The sequence below is a fragment of the Salmo salar genome, chromosome ssa10 (assembly GCF_905237065.1).
Source record: "Salmo salar chromosome ssa10, Ssal_v3.1, whole genome shotgun sequence".
Classification (NCBI taxonomy): Eukaryota; Metazoa; Chordata; class Actinopteri; order Salmoniformes; family Salmonidae; genus Salmo; species Salmo salar.
Window position 1 is genome coordinate 91,882,583 of NC_059451.1, and position 26,304 is coordinate 91,908,886.

A 26,304-nucleotide genomic window follows, 5' to 3' on the forward strand; every position below is an offset into this window, starting at 1 on the left:
CCCCTAACCCGGACAACGCTGAGCCAATTGTGCGCCGCCCTATGGGACTCCCGATCACGGCCAGTTGTGATACAGCCCGGGATTGAACCAGGGTCTGTAGTGACACCTCTAGCACTGAGATGTAGTGCCTTAGACCGCTACACCACACTGGAGCGAATGTATGCATCAAACTGTAGGGTAAGTGTAGACGGCTTGACAGAAATGGTAGCAGAAGGTGAATGTTGTTCTTTTGTTGCACACTTATCCAGATGATGTTGTGTACCATTTTGCATAATAACCCTATTGGTGTGTTCAAGACGTAAACTGCACTGCCACACCAGCACTGCCACACCAGGCCGCACAGAAAGGCAAGAGACTGAACTTCACTGAGTTCACCCCATTAGTTTTCACTATATAGATCAACGTTTTTTCTATGATCGAATCAACATTACATTGTATCAGCCCCTTTTTAATGCAACAAACCAAAACGAATCTAGTTTTGCATTATTGAATCTGTAATTTTGTTGTAGACAGAGCCAGAGCGCAACAGTGTAGATTTCTATTGGTAGGTAGCCCAGGAGGGGTCTTTCAATCACCCCAGAGTGAATGAATGCGCTTTTCAGATCAAAGCCACAAGTGTGAACATTTGTTGATATCCTTTGCTAGTTAGAACGTTATTAGCCCAGTTATAGATAAGTATAGGTCAGCAATGGGGAGTTACTGCTTCCTTCAAGAGCACAAAACATGTAGGCTACTTTCAAGCTTTCTTTGAAAGGAGTCAGGTAAAAAGCTTATGTCTTCATTAAAGGGGCAGTGTTTTATTTTAAGGTAGGCTTGAATATGCAAATTAGCCAACAGTCAGAGGTGTAGCCTACATTGTCTAATTCTCTGTATGGCAATAATAATACATTTTATTTTATAAAGTGGTTTCTTGCATCATACAACATAATACAATGCACTTTACAGTCAGCTATATGGCCCATGGTGTTACAGACCAAGTAAAAAATAATGAACTAATGTCAGCCTTTCATAATGTAAAAACATTTTTAAAACTCTAATGCAATGTAGGCCTGCATTGAACACATATAGGCTGTAGGCTATTTCATAGAAATCAAAAGCTATTTACATGTGAAAATGTAATGGGATACGCTCTATTGGTTTTGTTGGTAGGCCTGCATTAGGCTCAAATAGCCACAAAACCCTATTGGCTACTGTCAAAAACTGTAAGAGTACAGCCTCAATGTACAAGTTTCCTTTCACAAGACCTAAAATGTGTTCAGTGCCCCCCCAATTTTTTTTTGGAGGGCACATTGTTTACAAATTCAAATTCAAAGCAATCAGCGCACTGCCTTGACAGCTGACTGGTAAAGCAAATGGCAGTCTGCCATCTGCTTTGTAAAAGAGACAGAAAAGGCTGGCATCTGCTCTCCGAGCAATGCTTTGCATGGTCCTAGAGCCAGAATTTACAGAATAGAGCTATAGCATTTTAATCGGGATTGGAATGCTTTAAGTGTACTTTTTTTATATCAAAGGCTAATACAGGACTGGTAAAGGTCCAGTGCACAATTTGTGATTTAAAAAAAATATATATATATTTTTTAATTGTATTTCAAAAAAAAAATCTGGTCAGATTTTTCAGGGGGTGCTGAATAAAACTGAGAGTTAACTGGCTCTTGTCTAGAGTCTAGACAGCAGAACGGATGGCTGCGCAGACAACCAAGTCTCCCAGGCTATACCTCTCCTCTCTCAGATTGGGTTGGCGCAGAATGAAAATCATAAATCCCCAATGTGGATTGGAACGGTTAGTTAGAAGTCCCTCCCTCCTCTTTTGTCTTTGACTGTGTGACGTAGCGTCAAGCGTGGGTGGGGGTGCTGACTATATTGCAGTGAGCGGGGTTCATTTCGGCCCTTCTTTGCTCGGAGTTTCTCGGTTATTAGCTGCAAGTAATTTGGGCAAATCATGGCTGGATACTTGAAGGTCCTCCGCTCTCTCTCTAGGTCGGCGACCACTCTCTCCAAAAACCCCGCTGTGCTCGCGCCAGCTGCAACCTCCCAGAGTTTGCAACAGAGGAATTGTGAGTTTTGAGCCAAATAGTGGCCATTTGTCATAGTTACATTATATTTTACAGAATCATACAGAAAATAATTTTATAAGGCACACCGCAATGCCCGGCAAAGTAACGTTAGCCTGCCTATCCAGTGTTGCTTTCTCGCCGTTACTTTAGCTAGGTAAGGTAGCTAGCTGTCTCTTGTGCCCCATTTGGCCAGTTTTAGATGTTTGTTTATTTTGGTTGATGAGTAAGTAACTATTACTACTAATATGAAAAATTATTCAATTAGCCAATTTATTCCACAAATGTACATAGTACAACATTTGCTCGGTGAATGGCTAACGTTAGCTGTCAGTGCATAAAATTGACTTGTTTTACCAGGCCAGACCTAGAAACCGGTAGTGAGGGGAAGAGGGTCGAGGGAGATTTGTCTGTCACTTTGTTGTCTATAAAAAGTAAAATAAAAATGCATTTCACCTTTGGCCTAAAGTAGAGTGCATCACAACGAATTAGGCTAAATAAAGTTCTCGATATTAGATTAATGTATTCTAAATATTGAAATATCAAATCTGGCCATTACCATTTACCAGGCGAGCAACGTTTGTGAACGTATTTATTTAATTATTTTAGCTGTGGGAAAAATCTATAGTGTCAGTATGAAATACAGAATATACATTAATACAATTATGTTTAATAACTGTCACAATGTTTACACCTCCATTGTTTGGCTCTAGCCACTTTTTGTTGTTGTTGCTAAGAGACCTTTACCAAGGTCAGCCTATTGTGGGACAAGGCTCTGCAACAGGGAAATGTGTTTACGTCCAACCAGCAGCACAACTGAACCATGTCGCAACTGTGGAGTCTATCAAGAAAGCTGTTTGACGGGCACTAATTAAAAAATCATCTTGACCTCCCTAATAACTTTACAGATGCCCTATAACCTTCCAGATTAACTTTCAAATTAGAAAATCCAAAATATGGATGGTATTTAAGATAGTATTATTTTGTTAGTAGCTAGCTGTAATGCCCTGCCGCTTCTGTTCTTTGACTTTGAAGCACTGTATAAAGTAGCAGGTCAGTTGAAGGGTAGCTTGTTTCCCCCTCTATCTGCACACATGTAGGCTTTACACTCAGTTGTCTCTGAATCCTAATCTTGATATTTATGTGTTGGAAGAAGTGACCTAGCTTGCTGCCACTGATGTGTTTGTCTAGTATGGGGTTTTGTGAGGATTGACTCCAATGAAGGGGCTCTAGATAGATTACAGGCTTTGGTCCTGTTAAAACAACCCACTATCCATCCAGTCATACCCTTGTTGTGGTTGTAAGGACAGACGTAAAAAGATTAGGCTGATTTTAAAGCAATCACAGGCAACACTTCTGTTACAGTATTACAATGATCATGGATGGAAACTTTCAAACTATGGTGGATGGTTTTGGTGTGACATTTGACCTTTTCTTAACCAAAAACATATCATTAGTCGGAGTTTGTATTGCTTTGATTCAATTAAACATGTTCATAAAGGTATTGGCAAACTGTTCCGTTTTTATTATTACAGTCACAAGATGGACTTTGTCTGCCAGGAGCATTTTATTGCTTGTAACTGGAGCTTTGAATTTTGCTAAGTGGAAGAATTTTTAAATACAGGCATGAATAGGTATGGGACCATGTGCTATTTCTAAAATATAGCAATTCGTTCTGTCAATGACACACTTGCCTTCCCACTGCCCTACCCTTCAAGTATGGGTCATAATTCAGTGGTCTACTTTTGTCATTTTATTTGGTATAACATACTTATAGTAGAGTGATATACAGAAAATTGAGTTATATAAATCCACGTTATAACCCACAAATGTTTTGGTCGTCTGTTTGTACCATACACAAACACACTTCGTTCAACGCGTATGCAGAAACAAATTACTACTTTCATTTGCTCATCTCATGCTTCTTGAAGAGTAGCCAAGTTCAGTTTTAAATGGATGACCTGAAATGTAGCCTAGACCTTATGTATGTTTAAAAAAATTACCTTAAACACACTTGACTGAGATTTTAGTTAGCAGGATAAGCATAGCCATGATCTGACCTTCAAGAGTTAAGCGCATGCAGATATTTTGGTTTGCATTGTCCTTGACTACTCAAATAGGTGCATGTCATATGGATATGAAAGGCCTGTATCACACAAAACAAGCTATCTTTCAGATAAGACCTCCAGTTGCAAGTGACTGTTTGCTCATGTGTCCCTGTTGGCCTCCTACTGATATTTTGCATACGTTAATGACTAATGTATAAACATGTTTTGTGAAAGCTTAGAAGCCGGATGTGGAGGTCCTAGGCTGGCGTGGTTACACGTTGTGAGGCTGGTGGACGTACTGTCAAATTCTCTAAAACGGAGGTGGCTTATGGTAGAGAAATGAACATGAACATCTGGCAACAGCTCTGGTGGCCATTCCTGCAGTCAGCATTCCAATTGCACACTCCCTCAACTTGAGACGTGACAACTGCACATTTTAGTGGCCTTTTATTGTCCCAGGACATGTGTAATGATCAAGCTGTTTAATCCGCTTCTTGATATGCCACACCTGTCATGTGGATGGATTATCTAGGGCGAAGGAGAAATGGTCACTAACAGGGATGTAAACAAATTTGTGCGCAAAATGAGAAGCTTTTTTTGCCTATGGAAAATATTGGATCTTTTATTCAGCTCATGAAACATGACCAACACTTTACATTGCCTTTTTCTTTTCTTTTTTTAAACAAATGTTTGGGTGGGGGGGTGATGAATCTTTCATTCAGAGTTCACCCCAGTGTCAGTAAGCTTTTAACACCTGCCAACATTTTTGCTCAAAACACATCTGATTTCTGCTAAATGTTCTCCACAGTATTCAAAAGTGAAGGATGGCCTAATTGTTGCCAGTTGTGATGGCAAGTCAACCAAAGTCAACTATTGGCTCTCAAAGGATTAAGTCCTTTATGACTGAATGAGTCTTCCTTTGATTGCATGCAGTAAACTAGATAACCCAATCTCCCTTTTACTGTATGCGACTACTGCCGAACATCTTTATTGGATCATGGCCAAGGAATGTGGACCTAAATGAAGACTTGCGGCAGAGATGAGTAAGCGAAGCAGTCCATATATATCTCACCGTATTTATTAGGGATCCTCATTAGCTGTTGCAAAGGCAGCAGCTACTCTTCCTGGGGTCCAAACACATTAAGGCACTTACATTACACATAAAACAAAATATCTCTTTGCTTGCGGGCAAAGTTATGGGCCTTATTTTATACCTTGTTGAGAGGGTTTGTGAATGTCCAACAGAGTTTCTGGAGTAGGCTGTTTTGAGAGGTGCATAGTTGCACTAAAGGTCACATGTTGTGTATACTTAATATAAAGGTTGTCGTACAGCATAGGTCCATGTGGCGGTCTTATTTGATCATTCTACTGAATACCGCCATTTTGTTTCTCTACACTTCTTGGATGTCCTGGGGAGCAGTAGAAATATAGACTTGGCAGGAACATCAGAAAGTCACTTGATTCCCTGCACCTCCCCCTTTCCACTCCCTCTCCACTGCATGGTCTATCTGGAAGAGTGGGCGAGGGCCTGCCTTCTGCCAGGGCCTTTTAAAAGGCAGAGTCGTGTGGGAGCAGAGCCTTGTTTTGTAATAGATAATTGGACTACTTGTCTGGGTGAATCAGAGGGCAAGATGCATTGCAGCTACAGATGAAGAAAAATGGAAATGTCTTGCTGTCAACATTCTTTAGTTATGGGCATTAAGAGAGCTGAATATCTAACTGTTCATGGAGATATGAAACCATGAAGTGCAAATGACAGTGCCGTGTCTTGTAGGATGAGGTGACTTCGATCTCACAACTCTCCTAATTGAGAACCAATAGTTTCTAGAACCCTCCCAAGCAGCATGAGTCTGTTCAGGAAATCTTTTCTGAGACTTTTAGAATGTTCAGACTTTCAAAGAAAATATTCCAGTACATGTTGTAGTATTGGTTGTCATTGGTTTTTGGGTGGGCATGTTGCAATCAAACATGAAGTTATCATAAAAAAAAATATATTGTAATAATAAAGTGTGTGTGTGTGTGTGTGTGTGTGTGTGTGTGTGTGGTAATGAGCTATAATGACAGACTTTGGTTGCTGTGCAGTTTTTGTACTTAAACTAGGCCAACATTGGTGCTCCTCACTACTAGGTGTAGGTCAAGATTGGGACAAAGGCTGCCAGTTTCCATTAATGCACTCTTCTATTTTGGACAGATGGGGACAAACGTATCAAGGTGTCCCAGCCTGTGGTGGAGATGGACGGAGATGAGATGACCAGGATTATCTGGGAGTTCATCAAAGAGAAGGTGCTGAACTGGGACCACTGGAGGAGGGTAGAGGGATGACACAGTGGTGTCTGTCAGACCCAGGGGAGGATTTGCTCTCTGACTAGTCTATTTTTACACAACTGACTGACCCACCGATTGCGAGTGTTTATGTGTCTGAGTGCTGGGAGATTGCCTGTATGCTGTGGGGGAGGGTTTTTCTCTTGCATTGGCTGCTCGCCTCCTGGAGATAGCAGATGGTGTGTTGGATCAGTCTGAACATAAATATTAATGGAAGAAAAACATGACCCATTTTCTGACTAAACATGTTTAATGCGTATTGTTCCACGTAAAACAATATGGGATCACACCACATGAATGAGGATACAATTATTACATCTACCATGTTGATGCCATGTTGTGTTGCTACCATGCTGTGTTTTCATGTTGCTGTCATGCTATGTTGTTGTCTTAGGTCTCTCTTTATGTAGTGTTGCGGTGTCTCTTGTCGTGATGTGTGTTTTTGTCCTATATTTTTTTTTTTATTTTTATCCAAGGCCCCGCAGGAGGCCTTTTGGTAGGCAGTCATTGTAAATAAGAATTTGTTCTTATCTGACTTGCCTAGTTAAATAAAAAAAACAATGAGTGGTATCTAAATGGCATTCATTGTATTTTTTAAAGATTTCATGTCAATATTGAATTGACTATCTTACTGTTATTTTGACCCTTATGTGCTTGGACTGTGTTGTGGACATTGATTAAAGCCATAGAGTCATAGCTCACTGAGACAATGTCTGGAATCCTCTTGTCCTCTGAATAGATTATACCAAAGATCTATTATGTTGACAAGATGGTCGAGTGACTGCTCCAACAATGGAAATAAATGTCCTCCAAGTCCGATGGGACCATTCTAGCAATGAGGTCAGATATGCGTGACTGGCACAACTAAGTTGTTTTTCTCAGTTGCCGGAATGCCACGTGCATCCACTTGGATCTGTACATTTGTAACAGCCTAAACATGACAAAACGTATATTTTTATCAAATACGCCTCACGTAATTCAACACTTTGTCACAAACCTCAGACTCTCACCTGGACAGATTATGGGCGCCGTAAATCCTCTCGCTTTGCCTCTTCCTTTCTGTTTATACGTAAGGTCAATTTTTTTTGTCTGTGACAGCCTGCAGCTGGACATAGTTTGAGTTCTGATTCCTCTGTCAATGTGTTCTACTCCTCCAGCTTATCCTCTCCAATGTGGCTGTGGAGCTGAAGTACTACGACCTGGGTCTGCCATACCGTGACCAGACTGATGACCAGGTCACCATCGACTCTGCCATCGCCACCCAGAAGTACCATGTCGCTGTTAAATGTGCCACCATCACTCCCGATGAACAAAGAGTAGAAGGTATTTGAATAGCATTTAAGTATTTTATAGTTTTACTGTAAAGGTTTCATCCCTTCTCCAAATGCCCCCCCCCCCCAAGGGTCACTGCTTTACATTTTTGTTGTTGTTGCAATAATGGGAACCTACGGCTGATAGTTTAAATGTTGCCATATTACTGTTACGTGAGAACTGTGGTTTTCCATCAGAGTTCAAACTGAAGAAGATGTGGAAGAGCCCCAACGGAACCATCAGGAACATCCTGGGGGGCACAGTCTTCCGTGAGCCAATCATCTGCAAGAACATTCCCAGGCTAGTTCCAGGTTGGACCCAGCCCATCACCATTGGCAGACATGCCTTTGGTGACCAGGTAAGTTCCTTCTAAATGAAAGAAATTGTATTATTTTTGTCTTCAGTATATGTGATTGTAACCTATCCATTGTTTTTACAGTACAGAGCTACAGACTTTGTTATCAGCCAGCCAGGCACGTTCAAGATGGTCTTCTCTCCTACTGATGGGAGCAAAGGCCAGGAGTGGGAGGTCTACAAGTTTCCTGGAGGTGGCTGTGGAATGGGCATGTACAACACAGATGAGGCGAGTTCAGCACGTCATTCACTTCTTAACCTGTCTGGGAACGTGGGCCACCCTAGTCAACAGCCAGTGGAATCGCGTCGCGCGAAATACAAAACCTCATAAATGCTATAACTTCAATTTCTCAAACATATGAATATTTTACACTATTTTATAGATACACCTCTCCTGAATCGAACCACGTTGTCCGATTTCAAAAAGGCTTTACAGCAAAAGCAAAACATTAGATTATGTTAGGAAAGTACCCTGCCAAAAAAAATCACACTGCCATTTTCAAAGCAACTAGATGCATCACAAATACCCAAAACACAGCTAAATGCAGCACTAACCTTTGACAATCTTCATCAGATGACACTCCTAGGACATCATGTGACACAATACATGCATTTTTTGTTCGATAAAGTTCATATTTATATATAAAAACAGCATTTTACATCGGCATGTGACGTTCACAAAATATTTTCCCTCAAATGCTTCCGGTGAAGCAGCGCTACAATTTACAAAATTACTATTCGAAAACATTGTTAAAATGTAATATTGTCATTCAAAGAATTATAGATTAACATCTCGTGAATGCAACCGCATTGCCAGATTTAAAAATAAGTTTACTGGGAAATCACACTTTGCAATAAACGACATGGTATGCTCAGAAAAAATAGGCTAGGCGATACGTGTTAGCGCCATCTTGGAACCATCTAAAATCAAATATACTATTGTAAATATTCCCTTACCTTTGATTATCTTCATCAGAAGGCACTTCCAGGAATCCCAGGTCCACAACAAATGTAGTTTTGTTCGAAAAAGTTAATAATTTATGTCCCAATAGTTCCTTCTTGTTAGCGCGTTCCGAAGGCAACTCATAATGTACTGAAGCGCACGGGACTTGTCGTCACGAATGTGCAAAAAAAATATATTTACGTTCGTTCAAACGTCAAACGTTGTATAACATAAATCTTTAGGGCCTTTTTCAACCAGAGCTTCAATAATATTCAAGGCGGACGATTGCATTGTCTTACTAAACGTTTCGGAACAAAAGGGTTCCCATGGGCGCCCGCGTCATAGTAGTAATGGCCCTCCCCCTGTGACCAACTTCCCAAGCCTCTCTTTGGGTCAGTTTCTACCATAGACTCAAACCACTTCATAAACACTGTTGACATCTAGTGGAAGCCTTAGGAAGTGCTAAATGATTAATAAGTCCCTGTGTGTTTCAATGGCAAAGGCTTGAAGTGATTCCACAAATCAGATTTCCACTTCCTGTTAGGATTTGTCTCAGGGTTTTAACTGCCATATGAGTTCTGTTATACTCACAGACACCATTCAAACAGTTTTAGAAACTTTAGAGTGTTTTCTATCCAAATCTACTAATTATATGCATATTCTAGTTACTGGGCAGGAGTAGTAACCAGATTAAATCGGGTACGTTTTTTATCCGGCCGTGCAAATACTGCCCCCTATCCCCAACAGGTTTTAAGATTACTTTATTTTGTCAACTGTTTATTTTTTATTTTTTTCCCAGACATTATTTTCTCCTATGTTTTTTTTCTCCTATGAGATTCAAGCGGTAGTGTATGGAGTGAGTTCACCTCCTGTAAACCTGCCTTACATGTTTGTTTACCATCATGAGCAGGAGTGTTTGATTTGACAATATCAGAGGTCATGTGGCCGACTTTCAATTTGTCTAGTGGAAATAGAAGTGTGAAGTGCGGACTAATCGGGGGGTTAATAGCCAGAAGGATGTTAACCTCTGTACTGCTGCTTTTGACCTACACTTGGGGTGACCCATGTTCTTTCTATTCCACCACAGTCTATTTCAGGCTTTGCGCACAGCTGCTTTCAGTACGCCATTGGCAAGAAGTGGCCCCTCTACCTGAGTACCAAGAACACCATTCTCAAAGCCTATGACGGTAGATTCAAGGACATCTTTGAGGAAATCTACCAGGCGTTAGTATTTGTTGCTTTTTATGACCTCTTTAGCCTTAACCTGTTATGGAGTAAAATATTGGTTGTTTCTTCCTGGTTCATGGGGTTCCTTGCATAGGTTATATTGTGTAATGCACTGCACTCTAGGATTGTGACAAATGTACCATTTCTCTTAATGTTTAAACTGCACTTTTTAAAAATCATTTTAAACCTTGTTAAATCATAAAATTACGCGAATTCACAATTCAGATGTGGTTCTGTGTATGACCGCTGGTGGGGCAATGCACGTCACTCTACCGCAGTCCTGGCTACCTACATACCGGTCGTCACTAGGTACCAAAGTCATAAAGCCGACCTATTTCTACAAATTATCTTCTTAACGTGATTTTAATCCTAACCTCAACTACACTGCTAACCTTATGCCTAACCTTTAAATTAAGGCCCCAAAAAATAGTTTTTTTTTTTTTAGCATGAATTTTTACAATAGAGTTTTGACTTTGTGGCAGTGGTAACTAGTGAAAACCCTACTTGTACTTGCAGAGCAATCATTGTACAATTTCTCCATCAGGGCCATCACGGTTTTTAGACATAGCATTTGTAGTCTTGTTTTCGATATGCCGTTAAAGTATTGAAGCTGACATCCTCTACCATTGACAATGGCTGCATATCAACGGCAATCATTTCTGTAATCAGCGCTGTGATTTTCTCACTGTCTCTTATCACACTGCTACCAGCAACTGGTTGGGTTGTCCTTCAGCATTGCAACTGTAGCTCAATTCCACCTTGCAAAGTTTGCATTTCATCACCTCTTAACGTCTCAAAATATTGCCATACAGGACTTCTCTCCTGTCACTTCGCTTTATATCCGTGTCAAATAATTTGAAAGATTCATATCTCCTAACGTTACAGCGTTGTTGCATAAGGTATTTGTAACAAAAAAATATTGGGGTCTGTTAGTGGTAGTTTTGTGATAACTGGACTGGGATTATAATTTTGTAAAAAAAAAAGTTTTCGGTTAGGGATTGTTCTAAATGTTATCGATCCCAATGTCGTTTAAACTTTCACAACCCTGCTGCACTCACTACCATATTGTTTGTGTCCATAGGAATTACAAGCCAGAGTTTGACAAGCTGAAGATCTGGTACGAGCACAGGCTCATTGATGACATGGTTGCCCAAGTGCTGAAGTCCGATGGTGCCTTCGTGTGGGCCTGCAAGAACTACGATGGAGATGTACAGTCTGACATCTTGGCTCAGGGTGAGGAATTAGGAAATTTACACCTCACTTCAAATGAAATGAGTTTGGATTAAAATAGTCCTGTAACAGGTTTGATTATGGGTGACTGACATACTGTATGGGTTCTCCACAGGTTTCGGCTCTCTGGGTCTGATGACGTCAGTGCTGGTGTGTCCCGATGGCAAGACCATTGAGGCAGAGGCAGCCCACGGCACAGTGACCAGGCACTACCGCGAGCACCAGAAGGTTAGTCACTCTAGTACTAACCGCCTCCATTACAACCCTAGATCCATATTTAGAGAAGCATAAATCATGGCGGATGCAACAGTGGTATGGGAGGAGTAAAATTAGTGTCTCTGTTTTTAATGTCTGCCTGGTTGATTTGTGTATGAACAGTGCCGTCTAGTGGTGGGAAATATGCTGCCAAAATGACTTCATAGGCTGAAAAAAATTATCCATCACCATGGGATTGTTGTAGCCATATTTTGTACCTGCTTTTACATGATCAGTAAAGTATCAGTATTTCCATGGTTAAACTGTGACCTTTGTCCACCTTTAGGGAAACCCAACAAGCACCAACCCCATTGCCAGCATCTTTGCTTGGACCAGAGGGCTTGAGCACCGGGGTAAACTTGATGGCAACCCTGACCTGATCAAGTAAGAAATTAATTGAGCTAGTCTTTTAAATAATTGTTTTAACAGTTTGTCACTAGATATGATCATTTACTGATCACATTTGGCTTTAACTTAAGTCTTCATATACTGTACCATGAAGGGAATTAATTATCATACAACAAGCAGTTGTGCTGTAAAAGTCCCACTGTCCTATTCCGTTAGTGTTTGCCAGGCAAATGGCAGTGTTTTAGATTCATAGGTCAGCTGTTGTGACTATTACTGAAATCTTGTCTGTTTGACCTGTAGGTTCGCTCTGACTCTGGAGCGGGTGTGTGTGGAGACCGTTGAGAGTGGTGTTATGACTAAGGACCTTGCCGGCTGCATTCATGGCCTTTCCAAGTGAGCTCATTACTATTGCATTTACTAAATTATTGATCTGCCTAACATGTTTATTAATGCATGGATCATTGTCATGTTTTTGTATTATAATAATGGGGGGAAAGAATCATTAGATTTTTACCTGTTATTGAAGTGTGCATGACTCTCTCAGGGACAGGGCCTTGACTGAGTAACTTGTGTGCTGATCTGTCCTTTCGTTGCAGATGCAAGCTGAATGAGCACTACGTCAACACTGAGGACTTCCTGGACGCCATCAAGAATAACCTGGACAAAGCCCTGGGCAAGTGAAGGACTGAAGAGTGCAGCTAGCCTGAAAGTGACATTGTCCTGTTTTTGTACCTCATTTTTAACTTAGGTCAGATAGCCACATGCATATTGTCTGATGAAGTAATATGTAGTGTGTGAAATTAGGTGATTGTACTGTTGATTTGTTCCATCTAGCACTCCTGTCCCTATTTCCAGGGTTCTATTTTTGTAATGAAGTACTGTATTCCGATACTGTATTATGCCTTTAAAGAAACATGAAGGCCATGTCAAGAATATTTGCTAATACATCTTGTTTGATCCTATGCTTGTGTTCTGCCTCATTTTAATATTCTATGATAAAAGAAGCACACTGATTTTAAAGGTAAATAAATTTATTATTTTACAGTATTGTCTGGTACACATTTTACATAGTTCTAGCAACAGGATATTTCCACACCAATGTGTAACACAGAAAGCCATTCAAGTTTCAGATATTTATTTCCCACTGTAAATAGTTTTCTCAAATTTGCATTTTGTTTATTAAACGCACATCAACATTGTGTATTGATACCTAGGTGATGTCTAAAATTAAGCAGGGAAAAAATATAGTGAATTTCTCAAGTTTTCAGCTGGGTCTGGCCCTGTCATGTTGGGAGTTGTCGTTCATCACTTTAGACCAGTGTGCAGCATGATGGATAGCACACTCCAGGGCAATTCATTTCTGTCCAAAGTTTTAGGACCGTTCCTGTTGAGACTCCGCCCTGAACCAAAACCACCATGCGCATGCAGGGGCTGCATTTGCTTTTGAGATCTGTCCCATAAAGGCCTGCATGGGGCATAAATTGTGACACATCCTGAAAAATGAAACTGCACTAGTGTGTTCATGGTAATCTTTTTAAATCTACTTTGGGGAGGATAAAGCCCCAAAAGTCTATTGGGCAACATGAAATCAAGCTCCACAATGCAGAGAAAGGGTGTCACTAGACTGCTATTGCCTTTAGCTGCAGGGTTTGGCAATATGGCCCAGAATTGGTAAGATTCTTTGGTAAATGGTGGCTGCAATGGGGGGGAAATAATTTATTTAGCTTTTAGCACACCAAGATGTGGTCTGCAACAATATCATTATTTGACTGGGGACAAAAGTGACAATGCAGGAACTTCAAATCAAGCTGGTCACATGGGGCTATAAAGTGATGTCGTGAGCAATATCAGCAGTCTGTCACTGGGTGAATTATTTATTTCTGCACATTGCAAATATAACAATGAAATTAAAATCATAGAACTGTAGTTGAAACTACTCACAGTATAAAATGTTAACCCGGGAAGTAAAAACAAATAATGGTTGGTTCACATGAACTGCTTGAACGGTATCAGCGTTGGTAAGGGACATGAACAGACGACATTTATTTGACTGGCCTGTATGCATTTCTATACATGTTAATAAAAGCAATAATACTCAGCTGTATTCTGACTTATCCGCACACTTGCTGGGGATTGTCTGAGTAAGTGCATTTCACTATCATGTATTTGTTTCCCTAAAAAGTGTGCTTACAGAGTTAGGCCACCCCTGGGGATGTATGTTGAGTAGGACTCTCCCAGGAGGTTAGATTATTTATTTTCAGATATGACCTTTTTCACGTGAACACATCAATCACAATGTTGTGGCACCTGGAGGTGAACTCACGTTTCAATACAAAACAAGGTGCCGATGAGAAATGTACAATCCCAAATGACCTGTCTCACTCCCATTGAATATCAGAGCAAGAAAAGCGAGATTCCAGTGCATATGAATGGGCAGATTCCACCACTTTAAACTGCTAGCGGCACTACCTCCCTTTATTAGTTTACACTTCTACTCAATATGGGGTCTTTTCTCATCATTCATGCAGTGTTGTAGCGCCCTGCACCCTTGGTGTAGCTGCTATAATACTCCAATTCAGACAGTTTAGTGATGTCTGGTGTGTTGATACTGGCCAGGTTCTCTCGTTCGCTGAATTCAAGGTTCTCTTCATCGTATTCCTCCTGGTTCTCTATGTCAGGGGGGGCTTCTGAGGAAGGAAATGCACAGACACTCATGAGCCCATCTTGTCTCTCTCTCTCTCTCTCTCTCTCTCTCTCTCTCTCTCTTTCTCTTTCTCTCTCTCACACACACACACCAACTCCCAGCCTCAGAGGACACTACAGTCCTCCCCTTCCCCTGCCTCCCTATCACTCTCCACTGATAGAGACAGGAATGTCTAATCCAAGAACTTCTATATTTACAAAACACAGAGGGAGAAGAGCGGCAGAAAAGCACCAAAACACTTGGCCAGTAGATTACAGTACATGCTGAGTCAAAGTGCATTAAGGGCAGACTGACTGACAACAACGCAACATGACGCCCATTGAAATTTCAAGTGTATCTAAGAAATTAACATTATGTAAAAAATTCACGACCAAATCATAACTGCCATTAGGTGCATAACTGACATAAGGTACAAACTGATGGATGGTACTGATATTAGTCACCTTGTCCGTCTGGTGAAGCATCCAGGATGCCGTGTTTGACCTTCATGTGTCGGCTCAGATTGCCCTTCAGGTTGAACTTGCTGGAGCAGTAAGGACACTTGAAGGGCTTGCTGCCAGCGTGGAGGTGCATGTGGCCCAGGAGGTTGTACATTCTGTTGAAAGATTTGCCACACACCTGGAACACAATAGAATAATAATACTCTCAACACTCTTGGAACTGTGGAACTCAACCCATGCTGTCTATTGAGAACTACTCCTCTTACCTTGCACTTGAAAGGTTTGACAGGCAGGTGGACGATCATGTGTGTTTTGAGGGTCTGTTTCTGGATGAAGGTCTTGAAGCAGACGTGACACTGGAAGGGCCTGATGCTGGCGTGGATCAGCATGTGCCTCTTGAGGTTAGCAGAGAGGGTGAACTCCCGGGCACACACCTCACATTTGAATTCTTTCATACCCTGGGAAAATAACGAGGGTTGGCAATTTAATTAATTAGATCATTTTCTTGTTGATAAACAGCAAGCTATGGTTTTACAGAGACATTGAAATTAACATAAATATTGGTTGTTATTATAGAGAAGAATACACACAAACACAGAGAAATCATAGGTCAGCACAGGATGTGTAATTGCTGTACGGTAGACGTGAAATCCTTGCTTAATGGCCGCAACTTGATGCATACACATTAGCTCCACCAAGTGTTGGCTCTGAGCCTGTGATGCTCTCACAATATGGAAAGGTGCATGTTTAGTATTGAAAAGCGTGTTAAAACATTAACATGAATGTTTGGATACGCCTAGATTTTGATGAACACTAAAAACAAGTGTAATTATTCGTAACATTATTTGTAAGTCAATATTTGAGTAAATACTTTGTTAATGTGACACTATAATTACTAAGAGCGAGGCTCTAGGTCTAGGATGAATCATGGTAGAGATCAGAGCATAGACTGTAGGATCAGGCATACAAAGAGGTATGACTTGGTATGACACACCTCACAGCACATACAGGAAGAGGTCAGGCCAAATACAATGAACCAAGCACTTTGAAGGCTATGTTTACACTGCAACTGGTTGGGGCAATAGGAATAACAGCCTTTAGATATTTTGATATACCTCTGAGTTCACCTAACCCCATCTGTCTCTGCCTCTTAAAGTCTGAATTTATGGGAATATTGAGCAACACACTACAGCCCTTATCTTAGTGTTTATCGCATTAATCAAGGGGTTTGTGATTCATTAGAAGCAGACTATTTGATGACCTAGAGCATAGTGTAATATATGGACCATCAAAAGTCAGTGGAGTTTCAGTACCTGGTCAGTGAGGGCTTGCGGTATTAGTACCTTATGAGTGAGGGCATGCTGCTTGAGGTGATGGATCTGGACAAACTCCATGCCACACTCTGGGCAGACGTAGGGCCTTACGTTCTGGTGCTTCATGAGGTGGTTCTGCAGCTGGCTGCGGTAGGCAAAGGACTTGTTGCACTCGGTGCACTGGTAAGTGGTGGGGCCCTGGTGGCTGGTCTGGTGGCGCTTCAGGTGGGCGTGGGTGGGGAACTCCATACCACACTGGGAACACAAGTGACAGTGGCCGTTCTCGTGCTTGGTCTCGTGGGACCGGAGCTCGCTGGGGTAGGCGAAGCCTCGCCCACAGAAGCGGCAGCTGTAAGGCTTGATGTCGGAGTGCTGCAGCATGTGCCTCTTCAGGTGGCTGGTCTGGGTGAAGGCCTTCTTACACACGGTGCACTTGTGTGGCCGGGTGCCCTGGTGGGTGAGCAGGTGGGTCTGGAGGTGGCTGGGCTGCTTGAACAGCTTGCCACAGTGCAGACACTCGTGGGGCTTGATGCCGTTGTGGCCCAGGATGTGGGTGACCAGGTTGTACTTGGAGGTGTACGACTTCTCACACATGCGGCACTTCCATCTCTTCAGGCCCTCTCCCACATCCACGCAGTAGGACTCATCTATCTGGACGTTGATGTCCAGCCGGTCGATCTGCATGCGCCTGGCTATCCCCTCAGCGTCTGCAGCCCACAGCATGCCCTGGCTGCTCTCATCATAGTCCCCCACGGCCACGTCAGCAGACTCATAGGCCACCTCGCTGGACTCAAAGTAGTGGTTCATGATGGGATTGGGACTGTCTCCCCTATCTCCTCCAGTCTTGAGGTTCAACACTCCGTCCTCCTCAGCTAACTCCTCTTCTTGCCCCTCTCCTCCTCTCCCTCTCCTCTCCTCTGGCCGAGTGTCTGTCTTGGTCTGACTGGACGTCTCTCTCACACACACAGCACAGTTACCACAGCTCTGCTCCTCCTTCAGAGGTCCTCTGTGAGTGGCTGGCTCCTCCATCTTGCCTGGGCTGCTAGGGCTTTTCGCCATGTGGATGCAGGACGGAGGGGTTTCAGACTCTCCCCTCTCCCCTTTGACCTGAGTCTGTACGCTGGGGACTTTGTGAGGCTCCCCTGGCGCTCCTCCTTCATTCCTGGGCCCCCTGGTTCTCCCTCTGGGCCCGGGGCGCCTCCTCTCATTCCTGTGGGGCTCCGACTCCCCTACAGGCTCAGCCAGGTAGTCCCCGTTTGCCCCAATCAGCTGGTCAGCGTACTCATACTCCATGCCCTCTGGAGGAGGAGGGGTCCTGCCATACTCCTTGGGCTCGCCCATGTAGAAGCCATTGGGGGCGATGGTGGCTCCAAAGATCTCATTCTGGGAGATGAGGCCCAGGACAGCAGCCTGGGCTAGAGACAGCACCACCACGGGATCTGTCTGTGTTCCTGCATCCACCTGGCCTTCCATCACCTTGGGGTAGCATCGCACCAGACGGCCACTCTCCTCCTCCTGACAGAGAACACACACACAGCACTGATCAGGTCAGCACACAGCAGCAGCCCACATCACACAAGGACATGTATTCAGCATTGTGAGATTGCTTTATAACATAAGACACGTTGCTTACACATATTGCTTAACTACAAGGACTGACCAACAGATCTCTCTAAGTGATATGGATTCCTAAGAAATCAATGGTAGGTGTGTGTGGTGGGAATAATGATTAAGGATAGCCCTTAAGATCCCTGAAGTGGTCTGACATTTGTTTGTTATGCAACGCTCCTTCCCTACAACTCCAATGTTACAAGAATGTTTTCCAGACAGTGTTAGCCTGCTAGAGACAGTCAGCCACATTCTGACAATGCCGGGCTTCTTTGCTCTGAATCCAGTAGAGAACATTAGATGGAGGAGATAAGGCCGATCTGTGCCTGAGCCCCGCTTCCTTCCTTGACACCCTTTAAAATAATAAGGAACAGAAATGGGATGCAGGTCCAACCAGGAAGTGGACTTCCGTGGCCTGTCCACAGAGCTTCCTGTGGAGTCCAGAGTGGCCCTGGCCAGGCTGAACATGCTGGGTTCATCATCACTGGGCTGAAGGTTGGGGCTATCTATCAGTCCCATTCATGAGGAGCAAGCCTAGCTGTCTGCCTTGCACACATGACAGACTCAGTTATAACCATGACAGAAATATGATTGAGAGGAGAACTCTCAAATCTTTCGGTATTCAAGACTTATACATAAGAGTAATGTTGTGGTTTAAACTGAAATGCAGCATGATAAACTACAAATGATTGTGTTTGCCCTCTAGATGTTTGAAAAGGTAAAACAGAGTGGAACTAGAAGAAAGCTGAATGCTGGCATGACCAAGCCTCAGCTCCATGATACATGACAAGTCACTAGTGTACCCCGATACTTTCAGTTGTTTCCTACAAACCTGGTGTAGTGATGGGAAAATGAATGAGAAAGACCTGTCTCTTTATAGGCCTACACCTTAGTCTAGGTCATACACTACCACACATCATGAGCTGCTACCTTTCATAATACAATACTGAAGAAAGAGACAGAGGATGGAGAGATGGGGAAAAAAGAAAGAAAGAGAGAGAGAGAGAGAGAGAGAGAGAGAGAGAGAGAGAGAGAGAGAGAGAGAGCACGCGCACGCGAGAGAGAGAGAAAGAAAGAGTTGGTAGACCTGGATGCCCTGATAACCACGTCATTTATAATTACTGCTTTTAAAGTAGTCAGACAAGGACAAACTGTGTGTTTGTGAAAGAGGAACAGAGTGAGTGAGGTGTGTATCTCTCTCTCTCTCTCTCTGTGTTTGTGTGTGTGGCTCTGTGTGTGAGATAGAAAGAAGAAGAGGGAGGAAGAGAGAGGGAGATGTGGGCGGGGGAGGAGTGGTGGGAGGGAGCGAGGGAGGGAGGGAGGGAGGGAGGGAGAGAAATGAGATGGAGGGGCTGAAAGATAAAGAAAGAGAAGGGAGGGAGGGAAGAGGAGGGAGGGGAAGGGAGAGATTGAGTGAGCATGTGAGAGAGAAGGGGAGAGGGAGAGAAAGGAAAAGGAGAGGGAGGGGTGTGGGGTGTGGGGGGAGTGAAAGAGACAGATAGAGACAGAGTGAGTGAGTGAGAGAAAGAGAGAAAGGAGGGGAGGTAGAGAGGGGGAAGGAAGGAGAAAAACACGACAAAATGAAAGGCAGGAGAAATGAAAGACAAATAACAGAGAAACAGAAAGGCAAGATAGTAATTGCAAGAATCCATAGTTATACATTTTAAGTTGTATGTAAGGTTTAAGTCAAAATGTCAAACAATGAGAACCAAATTATTAACAATAGCCTAGAAAATGTGTGAGAGACAGAGAATAGTTAGTAGTCTAGTCTTATCTGTAAAATATGTTCTTGCTGCAGTACTCTATGTAGAAAAGTAATCACCTTTGACTTAGAAAGACACAGTGTAACCACCTTTATAACAACCCCACTATCTGAACTAGTATTGTAATCACGGTCTCAGAGGATAGGTTAACAACTCACCACATTGTTCCTGGTGTGATGTTTGAGGTGTTTCAGGGATCTCATCCTTCAGGAGAACTGAGTGGAGTAAAAAAATCCAGCTCCTATTTATATCTGTGGGAGAGTGGGGCGGACCCACGACTCATCCTCCTCCTACTGTTGCTGTTATCAGAACTGACTGTGCCGGCCCCGCCTCTCCTGCCCCCTCCACACACACACACACACACACACACACACACACACACACACACACACACACACACACACACACACACACACACACACACACACACACACACACACACAATCACCCCATTTCTTTCTTTCTCTCCCTCCCTACCCCTTCCTTCCTACATCTCACTTCTCTTTCTCTCTCCCCCTCTCCTTTTTCATTCTCTCTCTTTCTCTTTCCCCCCTCACTCACTCACACACACACACACACACACACACACCGACAAACACACATACATACAGCACACACATTTTCTCTCTCTTTCTCACCACACACAATTCAGCATGACCCTTCAACACACATTTGTCTTTAAGGCACACAGAAACCCTAGCTTCTCTTATCACACTTATACTTTGCATTTCCTTTTGTAAGCATACTCCAACACACAAACAATTATAACATCTAATCAGTTGCTCCTCCGCGCGCGCGCGCGCACACACACACACACACACACACACACACACACACACACACACACACACACACACACACACACACACACACACACACACACACACACACACACACACACACACACACACACACACACACACACACACACACACACACACACACACACACACAGCATGGGTGTAGGTGTGTCTGTCAGTGGCTAACTGTCACAAAAATAGTGACTGAGATATGCAAAAATATTTACTTTCTAGAGAACATGTAGTTTGTTGGCTTTATTTCTTAAATGAAATGTATTAAAAGTGAGACAGTTTTAAGTGTACCATGTCTGACATTCAGTAGAAAAATGAGTGACAAACGAAAGAGGAGAAAGGAGAGAAAAGCAGTCAGGAAAGAGAGGGAGGGAGTGAGACAGACATGGGGGAGATAGAATAAGGAAGAAAGAGGGAGAGGGAGTGAGGCAGAGAGGAGGGAGGAAGGGGGGTTAGAGAGAGAAAGAAAAAGAGAGAGGAAAGAGAGATGGGGGAGGGGGAGGGAAGAACAGAATGCAGCAAAAAAGGAGGAAGAAGGGATAGGAGAGACTGGGGGAGGGAGAGCAAAGCATAAGAAAGGATGTGGTAAAAGAAAGAGAAAGAAAGAATGAAAGAGAAAAGAAAATAGAGGAGGGAGGGGGAGTGTTCGAGAGGGGGTGGGGATGGGGAAGAGAGATAGAGAGAGGGAGGGCTGAAAGAAAATGCAGTGAAAGAAAGAGAAGGGGGAGGGAGGGCTAGAGGAAAGAAGAAGAGAAAAATAAGAAAAAAGGGGGATGGTGGAGTGTGAAAATAAAAAGAAGAGTCCATCAGCAAGAGAGAGAGAGAGGGGGAGTGCAGAATGAAGGAGAGTGAGGGGGGTGAGAGCGAGGGGAATGAAGAGAAAGGAAAGAAGATAGGGAGAGAGAGGGAGCGAGCGAGCGAGCGAGCGAGAGAGAGAGCGAGAGAGAGAGCGAGAGAGAGAGAGAGAGAGAGAGAGAGAGAGGAAAAGGAAAAACAGCAAGGGAAGACATTAACTATTGAACTTCCAGATTTATTTCAGTCTGTATTCAGAAACAGTGCGGCAAAGTACCTGCGGGCTGAGCTTAGGTAGTCAGTGTGTGCTTAGGTGTGTGCTTAGGTAGTCAGTGGTCCGACTCCGGATGATCTTAGTAATGAGCCAGGTACGCTTATATGACCATGCTTCTCTTTAAGTCAGAAACAACAGATCAATATCCCTGACAGAGTACTACTGTCACAACACACACTAGTGATAGATCAGTGATAGTCTGATTTGATAACATTTCCTCAGTGAGAGAGAGACTCAGCTACCAGGGGTCAACTTTACCCTGTGAGGAGGGTGTCTACTACATGTCTACTAGTAGTGACATGGAATTATGCTGTGGGACACGTACTGACTGTACATACAACATACTGTATCATACTGTGTGTCTTTGTTACACACACACACACACACACACACACACACACACACACACACACACACACACACACACACACACACACACACACACACACACACACACACACACACACACACACACACTATATGAACACATGCCAATCCTAATTGTATAGAGCATAATATTCTCCCCTAAATAACAGGAAAGGGCAAACCTTGAAAACCTTGATCAATCATCAGCAGTTGGGAATGCTGTGAGAATGAGAGAGAGATAGAGAGAGGAGGGGAGAAGAAGATAGGGAGTGAGAGCGAGGGAGAGAAAGATTGAGTGAGGGTGTGCGTGAGGGGGAGCGATAGCAGGAAGTCGAGAGAATGGGAAAGAAAATAGAAGGAGAGCAAGGGAAGAAACAAAGAGATAAGAGGCTGAAAGACAAAGAAATCACATGGAGGAAACAACAAGGGCCACGTACATTAAACAACACAGAACTAGCCTATGGGGAAAATGAAAAAGACAGACAACAAAAGTTTGGGGAAGGAACACACTGGCTCCGTTCCAGGCCCACATCTTCACAACACAGAACCTGTCCAGTTGCCCATCTGCCTATACATCTGGGGCTGCTGCTGGAAACCAGCACTAATATGAGAAAGAGAGAGAGAAACATACAATGAATAATGAGAGCCTGCTCATGTCACCGCTCTGTGTGTTTCCACAGGCTTCCACATGCATCCGTACTGAGAGAAACAGAGGGAAGTGAGCCATGGCCCAGCTCTCACTAGTGTAGCTACTAATAGTGTTTCCACTGTGTGTATGTGTGTATGCCTGGGAAGTGGAACAGGCACACACTGACACCAACACACACTTTCAGTTCCCTCCACCACCCTGGAGCTCTAAAACAACACACTTATGAAATGGGTGTCTGTGTGAGTTACTGTAATACGTTTCTCTTTACATTTCCTCACAGACTGGTTCTTTACATGCTATGATCTGGAAGAGAGGAACCATAATATATCCAACAGTATCATATCTCAGTGAGTCAGATGTGATAACATTTCCTCAGAGAGAGAGAGAGAGAGAGAGAGAGAGAGAGAGAGAGAGAGAGAGACTCAGCTGCCAGAGGTCAGCCTTACCCTGTGAAGAGGGACTTCAACTAATAGTGACATGGAATTATGCTGTGGGACACATATTGATTGTACATAAAAAATATCTTACTGTGTGTCTTTGTTAAAACACACAAACAAACACAAACACACACACACACCCACCCTCCTTCTCCATATGTTCCCCTGACTCCCTTGTGTATTGAGCTCACATAGCCAGTGTTTCAGAGACATCTTCATTCATCATAGTGACAGAGTGGGGAGAATGGAATCAGATCTTATGGTAGCTCAGGGTAACGCTACGCTTTGGACATCGAGTCTGCACCTCCATTAGACCTACTAGTAACCATCTGCAAAAAAACAACTAAAGACTTCAAGATATACACTGAGTGTACAAAACATTAGGAACGTCCTAATATTGAGTTGCACCCCCTTTAGCCCTCATAGCAGCCTCAATTCGTCAGGGCATGGACTCTACAAGGTGTCGAACGCATCCACAGGGATGCTGGTCCATGTTGACTCCAATGCTTCCCACAGTTGTGTCAAGTTGGCTGGATGTCCTTTGGGAGGTGGACCATTCTTGATACACACGGGAAACTGTTGAGTGTGAAAAACACAGCAGAGTTGCAGTTCTTGGCACAAACCGGTGTGCCTGGCACCTACCTAACCCGTTCAAAGGCACTTCAATCTTTTGTCTTGCACATTCACCCTCTGAATGGCACACATACACAATCCATGTCTCAATTGTCTCAAAGGCTTAAACTCCTTATTTAAACTGTCTCCTCCCCTTCATCTACACTGATTGAAGTGGATTTAACTGACATCAATAAGGGATCATAACTTTCCCCTGGATTCACCTGGTCAGTCTGTCATGGAGCGAGCAGCATGTTTTGTACACTTAGTGTATATTCACATTTCAAGTGGGGTAGAGAAAGAGTGTCTCTGACCAGTGTCTTTCCAGTTAACCCCCTCACATTCTCTACACCCTGGGAAACAACGATGTGAAAAAAAACTTACAAAGAAATCACTTTCCTCTGGTTTTGAACCTGGGCTTGTGATCAGTCCTGTGGGTTAATGTTGTTTGTGGTCTAGTAGCCTATCTGACCTCCCATCTCAGGCATGTATCAGGAAGCAGCCAGGCCCAGAGTCAAAGCCACACCAGCCTCACCTCACCTCTGCATGGCACACTGATATAATGCTGTGCCTCAAGCATGATTAGCCAGTGTAATTAAGCTTCTCCCCAAAAAACAGCAGGCTTTTTCATAAGCACAGACAATTGCACAATTTGAATGTGAGTGTTGCAGATGGAATATTGCAATGGGTATAAAAGCTGCCCCACCCTGCCTGCATCTGTCCAGCTCTCTGCTAAGTTGGCCTGTAAATGACTTACACAGACAACACTTACTGAAGCAAACAAACACGCATCTGCAGCATTACTGATTGAACAATACAGATTTCTGAAGTCTTTTTTTTTCTCTTTTAGTAACTAGCAACTAGCATGCCCTGCCCACCGGCAGCGTAGCCTAGTGGTTAGAGCGTTGGACTTGTAACCGAAAGGTTGCAAGATCGATTCCCCAAGCTGACAAGGTACAAATCTGTCCTTCTGCCCCTGAACAAGGCAGTTAACCCACTGTTCCTAGGCCTTCATTGAAAATAAGAATTTGTTCTTAACTGACTTGCCAAGTTAAATAAAGGTAAAAAATAAATAAAACCTGAGGATCTGTCTTTTTCAGTCATCTATTTCCTGTGTTTGAAGGAGCAAAATCCACTTGTGTCACTCAAATTCTCGCTGGATTGATTGCTTTCATTTTACTCCTGCGACTCTTTCATACTCTTGCTTGTGCCGGTCGTTTTTTCCAGTTAACTTTACGACTGCGGAAATGTTTGTAATGACCTGTCAAACACACCACAGTAATGGCTGAAATGGGCTCAATGGAATGCATTGTCTTTCCGTTGCATCTATAAGAACGCTAAAGCTTTGTCTGGGATTTAACATATCGTCTCGACACTTACATCACAAGAAAGAGAAGAAAGGTAATTAATGAGGCAGTCTAGACAACTCAGGTGAGTGCAGGTAGGGTGGACAGAGCAGGTAGGGTACACAGAGCAGGTAGGGTGGACAGAGCAGGTAGGGTAGACAGAGGAGGTAGGGTGGACAGAGGAGGTAGGGTGGACAGAGCAGGTAGTGTAGACAGAGCAGGTAGTGTAGACAGTGCAGGTAGGGTAGACAGAGCAGGTAGGGTAGACAGAGCAGGTAGGGTAGACAAAGCAGGTAGGGTAGAAAGAGCAGGTAGTGTGTGGACAGAGCAGGTAGTGTGTGGACAGAGCAGGTAGTGTAGACAGAGCAGGTAGTGTAGACAGAGCAGGTAGTGTAGACAGAGCAGGTAGGGTAGACAGAGCAGGTAGTGTAGACAAAGCAGGTAGTGTAGACAAAGCAGGTAGTGTAGACAGAGCAGGTAGTGTAGACAGTGCAGGTAGGGTAGACAGAGCAGGTAGGGTGGACAGAGCAGGTAGGGTAGACAGAGCAGGTAGGGTAGACAGAGAAGGTAGTGTGTGGACAGAGCAGGTAGTGTAGACAGAGCAGGTAGTGTAGACAGAGCAGGTAGGGTAGACAGAGCAGGTAGGGTGGACAGAGCAGGTAGTGTAGACAGAGCAGGTAGTGTAGACAGAGCAGGTAGTGTAGACCGTGCAGGTAGGGTAGACAGAGCAGGTAGGGTAGACAGAGCAGGTAGTGTGTGGACAGAGCAGGTAGGGTAGACAGAGCAGGTAGGGTAGACAGAGCAGGTAGGGTGGACAGAGCAGGTAGGGTGGGCAGAGCAGGTAGGGTAGGCAGAGCAGGTAAAGTTAACAGAGCAGGTAGGGTTGTCAGAGCAGATAGGGTAGACAGAGGAGGTAGGGTCAAGAGCAGGTAGTGTAGACAGAGCAGGTAGGGTAATCAGAGCAGGTAGGGTAGTCAGAGCAGGTAGGATTGACAGAGCAGGTAGGGTAAACAGAGCAGGTAGGGTAGACAGAGCAGGTAGGGTGAACAGAACAGGTAGGGTTGACAGAGCAGGTAGGGTAGACAGAGCAGGTAGGGTA

General features: G+C 43.6%; 2 protein-coding genes across 5 annotated transcripts; one reads left to right on the forward strand and one right to left on the reverse strand.

Moving 5' to 3' along the window:
• Positions 1-1,831: 1,831 nt before the first annotated feature.
• On the forward strand, positions 1,832-13,136 carry LOC100194640 (isocitrate dehydrogenase 2-2 (NADP+), mitochondrial). The gene is made up of 11 exons (NM_001139725.1): positions 1,832-2,054; positions 6,291-6,382; positions 7,579-7,744; positions 7,930-8,090; positions 8,172-8,315; positions 10,117-10,253; positions 11,338-11,489; positions 11,602-11,714; positions 12,028-12,125; positions 12,390-12,482; positions 12,686-13,136. Exons 1-11 carry the CDS (start codon positions 1,940-1,942, stop codon positions 12,768-12,770), a joined length of 1,356 nt encoding a protein of 451 aa, NP_001133197.1. The 5' UTR covers positions 1,832-1,939; the 3' UTR covers positions 12,771-13,136.
• Positions 13,103-20,229, reverse strand: zn710 (Zinc finger protein 710). Of its 4 annotated transcripts, none has more exons than XM_045687198.1 (5): positions 20,076-20,229; positions 16,577-18,061; positions 15,500-15,691; positions 15,237-15,388; positions 13,103-14,776 (listed from the first exon to the last, which is right to left on the reverse strand). In XM_045687198.1, exons 1-5 carry the CDS (start codon positions 20,118-20,120, stop codon positions 14,764-14,766), a joined length of 1,887 nt encoding a protein of 628 aa, XP_045543154.1. In that variant the 5' UTR covers positions 20,121-20,229; the 3' UTR covers positions 13,103-14,763. The 4 variants fall into 4 exon arrangements, with proteins under 4 accessions (XP_045543154.1, XP_013980254.1, XP_013980255.1 ...); XM_014124779.2 differs by having other exon boundaries at positions 15,237-15,411; XM_014124780.2 differs by having other exon boundaries at positions 16,547-18,061.
• Between the last annotated feature and the right edge of the window lie 6,075 nt (positions 20,230-26,304).